The 6,664-nt window shown below is 38.2% G+C and overlaps 1 protein-coding gene across 1 annotated transcript in view; it reads right to left on the minus strand.

The window, feature by feature from the left end:
- Positions 1-2,470, minus strand: part of LOC136866888 (uncharacterized) — a 276,008-nt gene extending 273,538 nt beyond the window's left edge. The window contains exon 1 of the mRNA XM_067143981.2: positions 2,187-2,470. Coding sequence (XP_067000082.2) covers positions 2,187-2,370 — 184 coding nt within the window. The 5' untranslated portion in view covers positions 2,371-2,470. The remainder of the gene's footprint in view (positions 1-2,186) is intronic.
- Between the last annotated feature and the right edge of the window lie 4,194 nt (positions 2,471-6,664).

Raw genomic sequence — 6,664 nt, forward strand, 5'->3', positions numbered from 1 at the left:
TCTGTTATCACTGGAAATGATGCACCCAAGATATTTATATTGGTCTACTGTTTCCAGCTGTGTACATTCCAGCATTATTTATCCTTTCTTCTTCTGCCTGTTGACAGACATAGTAACCGTTTTCGATTTATTTATTGTTAATCCGTGTGCTTTCAAATGTTCATTCCAGGTGTTCAGCCTCTCTTGGACTTCCTTCTCTGTATTTCCCCAAATTACTACATCATCTGCAAATTCATTGATGTCCATATTGTTCTTCTACTTAATTTCTTTCATGACTTCATCCATGACAGTGATAAAAAGTAAGGGTGAAAGGGTACTGCCTTGTTGCACTCCTTTAGTGGTTTGGAACCAATCAGAATTACCGTTTCCTATCTGTACGCAACTGCAGCAGTCTTCGTAAAGCATTTTAACTTTCTGGATAAGCCCTTTGGGTACATTTTTCTTTCTTAAGCATTACCATATAGTCTTCCTTGGAACACTATCAAATGCTTTTTCGAGATCCAAAAACACCAGAGTTAAGTCTTTGCCCTTCTCCCAATGCTTTTCTAACAGCATTCTAAGTGCAAATATGAGATCGGTAGTTGATCAGTGTTCTCTGAATCCATATTGTTCTTCCTGTAGTTGTGGTTCTATTATTTTCCTTAGCCTTTTTTCAAGTATTTTCTCAAATATTTTCAAACCATGAGACAATAAAGTGATCCCTCTATAATTGCTACATTTCTTCTGGCTTCCTTTTTTGAAGAGAGGTATTATTATTCCCTTTTTTCCAATCATCTGGGACTTTCCTATCTTTCCATATTGCATTAATTACTCTATGAAGCCACTGTATTCCTATTCCACCAGTTGCTTTGATCATATCTGCACTGACTTCATCAAATCCTGTTGATCTTTCTTTGGGCATACTATTAAGGGCAGTCTCTACTTCCTTCCATGTTGGCGGGCTCTCTTGGTCAGGCTCATCATTGCAGCTTAAACTGACCTGCGTGGTTACATCATTGGAGTCTTTCCCAGTACAGTTGTATAAATTATCAAAATAGGATTTCATGATCTTCCTTATTTCTGTCTCTTCCCTAACTATGTTACCATCTTGTTACTCTATTGCTGTTATGTATTCATTGACTCTTCTTATATTTCATATTGTTTGGTAAAGTAGTTTAGAATTAGCTTTGCTGTCTTGCTCTAGATTATCTGTGAAATCAGTCCAAGCTTTCTGTTTTCCTTCGGCCCCAAATTTTCTTTACTCGTAGCTTCTGATCTCTGTATTTCTGCTGCAGTTCGTTTACTCTAGATTCATTCCTTTGACTTCCTTTTTGCATTTCTTTGTCTCTGGCTTTCCTGGTTTCATTTTTCGCTTTCACAGCAATCTTCACCCGATCGTTCCACCAAGGAGTTTCTTTTGCCTTCATTTTGCTAGCCTATTAGTTTTACCACAAACTTCTACTGCAGCTCCGACAATGCTTTCTTTGAATCTAGTCCACTCAATGTTGCCTTCTTGTAATGCATCTTATGGTAATTTATTGGTCACTATTTTTGTGTATTCAACTTGTTTCTCTGATATTATCCAGTCCTTAAATGGTAATTTATGAAAGGAGAAGCAGAAGAAGAAATAAGGCCAGTATACTAAGAAACTTCTCCTTTTAGTTCGGTACGACTAAATCTTCATTCTCATAGTATTCCGAGCTTCCAGACAAGAAATGTGAGAAGTACAAACTGACAGTGGCCGGAAACTTGCAATAAGCTAGTACGAAATTCGTGTAAGGTATCGCACATTCCCCAAAGCATCACCTAATAGGCAACAGAACTGTCTACAAATTATAAACCCAGCTGTCGCGCAATAAAAGACAAAAATGGTGCATAAAATCTCGTTTGTCGTGAACTGCATGTCAACTACACAGTTCCACGATCGTAAAACATGCTTCCTTGAAATAAATCAAAATCTACAACTACTTCACTGTACATGTCCAAAACACTGGCGTATAAAAAAATTAGCATGCATAGTCATAGCCAATGTAATTCTGTAGTTTAGTGAATATAAATGGTATTACCAAACTCTTCCCTACAAACGGTATCCATACAGCTGCCTAAAAATTAGAACATGGTACACAGTGAGTTTGACAGAACACAAAATACTAAGCAACCAATTTCATACGTTTGCACTACAAGAATAATTATCAAGATAGTCTTACCATATTCCCAAGGATTCGGAGCTTCTAAATATCCAGTAATCAGCTGACTTTCATCTTCTGGGAAAGAAACTTTAAAATGATTGCTTTTCCGAATGCCATCGGGTCGAGACCGAAGACAGGACAAGATTGGGATCGAGGATGGCGATACATCATTAGAATGATTATCCTTCAGCTCTTCACTCATATTTCACCGAATGAATGCATTACCAACCACTCTTTTACAATTTCTACGAAGAAACTTTACCAACACAGTGTCAGACAGTAGCTACCGCATTTTTTCTCAATATTTGTACCGCCATATTGATTAAAACATCTGTTTAGTTAAGCACAGCCTGCTAGATGCTTGCAAACATATCATGTCGCAATTTTCGATTAACACGCAATCCACGGAAAGCACAGCGAGATGATATTGCTCATTCCGCTTAAGCACAATCTGTAATATAAACATCCTCAATATAGAATTACCCTCTGATTTTATAGACAATCTAAGTAGGATGTACATCTTTGATATATTATGGTATTATATTCAAAACGTTAGATTACGGGCCTTCCTCGATGACCATCACATTATTCTTGGGGCCGGATTAGAATGTAGGTCACCGATGGTCTACCACCGAAGCCACACCTACGCGACATAATTTCCTATTGGATACCACAATAAAATCGACACACACGCACACATGTGCCCTATGTCGTGACCTTAGGAATTGACATCCAAGGTGGAATGTTTGCTAGGATTATAATGGTAGACCTAACGTGAAAGAGAATTTATAATTACTTCACTTTCAACAATCTTTTGAACCAAGTATGGAACCCTACTGCGTAAAATTGTGGCAGCATTACGGTATTCCGTTAAAACAACAATGGCTGTATACGTTCTACAAAAATCTTTACATTGATTGTATTCAGTTATAAGCTTCTTCATCAAAGAAGAAAGAATTTGCAACTCAAGCTAAATTTGTGAGAAGAATTAGAAGAATTTCTCAGTGATAAAAGTGACAAAGATATTAATATGCTCCTTGGTGATATTCACACACGTCTGAACGAACACTTTAACATAATAGCACTTATGCAGCACAATTTCTTTGTGCGATATGTACTGAAATTAATATTTTTCTTTCACATCGTTACGCCCAGCTGAGAAGCACACTTGAACTTATTTAGCTGATGATTTTACTTTCTTCTCTTGCCAAAACCTCTTCATCCTCTCACTAAAATTTTGCTTTCGTACTTCTCTCCAGGTTTTATTAGTTCTGGTTTTTGGCTCCGCAAAACAATGAATATTAATCATTGTTCTGAAAGCAGATCGGTTCTTCACAGTTTCCGGGTTGATATTGATTTCCTGAAGATATAATTCTATTTCATTTAGCCAGTTGTTCTTGACTTTCAGTATGAGGGCAAAATTTAGAATTCTTTTGGTCAGTCTATCATTGTTCATTCTGAGAATGTGACCAAAGAATGTCAACCTCCTTTTCCTGATAATGTCTGAGATTTCTTAGTATGGCAATAAATTTCATGATATTTATTTTTCATCCACACTACCTCTGCTTATCAATCAATTAATCACTACTGATCTGCATTTAGGGCAGTCGCTCAGGTGACAGATACCCTAGCCTTTTCTTAAACGATTGCAAAGAAATTAGAAATTTATTGAACATCTCCCTTGGTAAGTTATTCCAATCCCTAACTCCCCTTTATATACACGAATATTTGCCCAAATTTGTCCTCTTGAATTCCAACTTTTTCTTCATATTGTGATCTTTCCTACTTTTAAAGACTCCACTCAAACTTATTCGTCTACTGATGTCATTCCACGCCACCTCTCCACTGACAGCTCGGAACATACCACCTAGTCGAGCAGTTCGTCTCCTTTCTTCCAAGTCTTCCCAGCCCAAACTTTGTAACATTTTTGTAACGCTACTCTTTTGTCGGAAATCACTCAGAACAAATCGAGCTGCTTTTCTTTGAATTTTTTCCAGTTCTTGAATCAAGTACTCCTGGTGAGGGTCCCATAAACTGGAACCATACTCTAGTTGGGGTCTTACGAGAGACTTTGCCCTCACCTTTACATCCTTACTGCAATCCCTAAATACCCTCATAGTCATGTGCAGAGATCTGTACCATTTATTTAAAATCATATATATGTGATTACCCCAATGAAGATCTTTCCTTATATTAAGACATAGGTACTTACAATGATCTCCAAAGGGAACTTTCAACCCATCAACGCAGTAATTAAAACTGAGAGGACTTTTCCTATTTACGGAACTCACAACCTGACTTTTAATCCCGTTTATCAATATACCATTGCCTACTGTCCATCTCACTACATTATTGAAGTCATTTTTCAGTTGCTCACAATCTTGTAACTTATTTATTACTCTGCACAGAACACCATCATCTGCAAAAAGCCTTATGTCTGATTCCACTTCTTTACACATATCATCTTCTATATATATAATTGGATGTTTGTTTGAAGCTAATAGACTCAAAAACGACTGGACAGATTTCGCTGAAATTTTCACGGTTTGTTCTTATTACATCTGAGAGGGATTTTGAAGTGGTTTGAACGAAATCTGTTTGGTAGTTCGGCACTAAGGGGTGAAAAAATAAAATAGGGGAAGTTAAGCAAACCGCAAGACAAGTCCGATCAGCAGGTTGTCTACCCAACAGTATATGAAGATTATGATGTGTTCCTTAAAACTTATTTCTCAGTGGCGTATGCTGAGTCCAAGACGTGGGCTACAACTAGACTTAGGTTATCGCTTTTCGATAGTTGGTTTAGTGAACGTCAAGCCTTAAGCGTTTTGAGCTGCAGCCAATAGCCTGCTGTGTTGTCAAGGCTGCCCAGGCCTCTGCCACTGCCAATACTGAACACCTGTTTAGTGGAGATGGTAGTCCAAGGTCCGACTTTGTGGCTAAATGGATAGAATGCTTGCCTTTGGTCCGATGGCCCCGGTTCAATTTTCAGAATCAACCCCCTCATACTGTTAATTCTCCTGGCTTGGAGACTGGGTGTTTATGACGTCTTCGCCATTCATTTTATCCTCATTAGGTCACCACCAAGCTTATACAGATGTCATGCACCATTATTATTATTATTATTATTATTATTATTATTATTATTATTATTATTATTATTATTATTACTATTATTATTATTATTATTATTATTATTATTATTATTATTAAATAAAAATGTTGAATTTTACAGCGGTCGTACCCATCGTTCACTGGTTAATTGGCTTCCTCAGGAGATAAGTGGTGGTGTCCGACCCATGATCATGGGTTCCATTCCGACCAACAAAAGAAAACACTTCAGATTGCATTCCATTTAAGCAGATCTACCTATAAAAATAAGACTATAATTATTTCTCTAATAACAGCAGCCTTGCAGTGTCTTCCTACAATGATGTAGAGGTAAACGGGAGTGAAATACCAGCACTCTGTTATCTATATAATGAAGTCAGAAGGATGAGGTCAGGAAGTATATACGATGAGTAATTCGTGGTTGATAGTTAGCAGTGGCGATCTGACGGACCGAAGCCTAGCACACCTATCCTCCCCGGTCCCCTCGCTTATCAGGCATAAGCAGCAAGGCGCGTGCGGTGAGTCAAGGGGAAGGGGCGAGAGTCTGGGCTGCAATATCAGTCTCCGAAACCTTGTTCTCAGAAATACGTGCGACATTTTTATCATTGCTTTCAAGCTTTGTAAATTGAACAATGTGTCAGATGCTTACATTATAATGTGCTTTAGATTTCCATCGTTTGCATTTGAGATTTGGGCTTCACTGATAGCCTTGGTAGCTCTCAGTATACGCCACTGTTATTTCTGCATTTATCTTCCATATCTTCTATGAATATGACACTCAAAATGCTGTTTAAGTCAAATTCAACCCGAATAGCACCACTAGGGGTGGGGTTGAAAGGGGGTGAAATATTAATGTAGAATCCATAGTTTTCGGGGTCGCTGAGATGAATAAATGCACTTCAGATGTTGTTTTAAGTCCAATTTCAGCTCCAACGGCATGGGGGCGAGAGATGATAGTGGTGGTGGTGGTGATGGTGATAATTATTGTTTTAAGAAGAGTTACAACTAAGCAACCATCCCCTATTAACTAATCAAAGGGGAAAATGAAGAGATCTGACATTTCGAAAAGTGAAGGTAACGGACAAAGAAAGAAAATAACAAAAACAAGAGTGGACCAAGTGAGGTCGGATAGGTTAGATGAAAGTGATGAGCCTAACACAAGTAAATTGAAGCAATGCCAGGACTCAGCTAACAACTTCATGTTCGCCAACCCACGCTCGAAATGTAAGAGCCCTGAGACCCTTCTAGCCCACACATACAACAAGCAGGGGATACCCTGGGTGTTATTCTAGCGCCGGATCCCGCAGATAACATGGAGGTGAGAAGGAGTGCAAAAGAAATTATACTAAACGACCGAGATTACGGAACAATGTGTGTAAAAACTTGAT

Source organism: Anabrus simplex, chromosome 3 (assembly GCF_040414725.1).
Source record: "Anabrus simplex isolate iqAnaSimp1 chromosome 3, ASM4041472v1, whole genome shotgun sequence".
NCBI classification, from domain to species: Eukaryota; Metazoa; Arthropoda; class Insecta; order Orthoptera; family Tettigoniidae; genus Anabrus; species Anabrus simplex.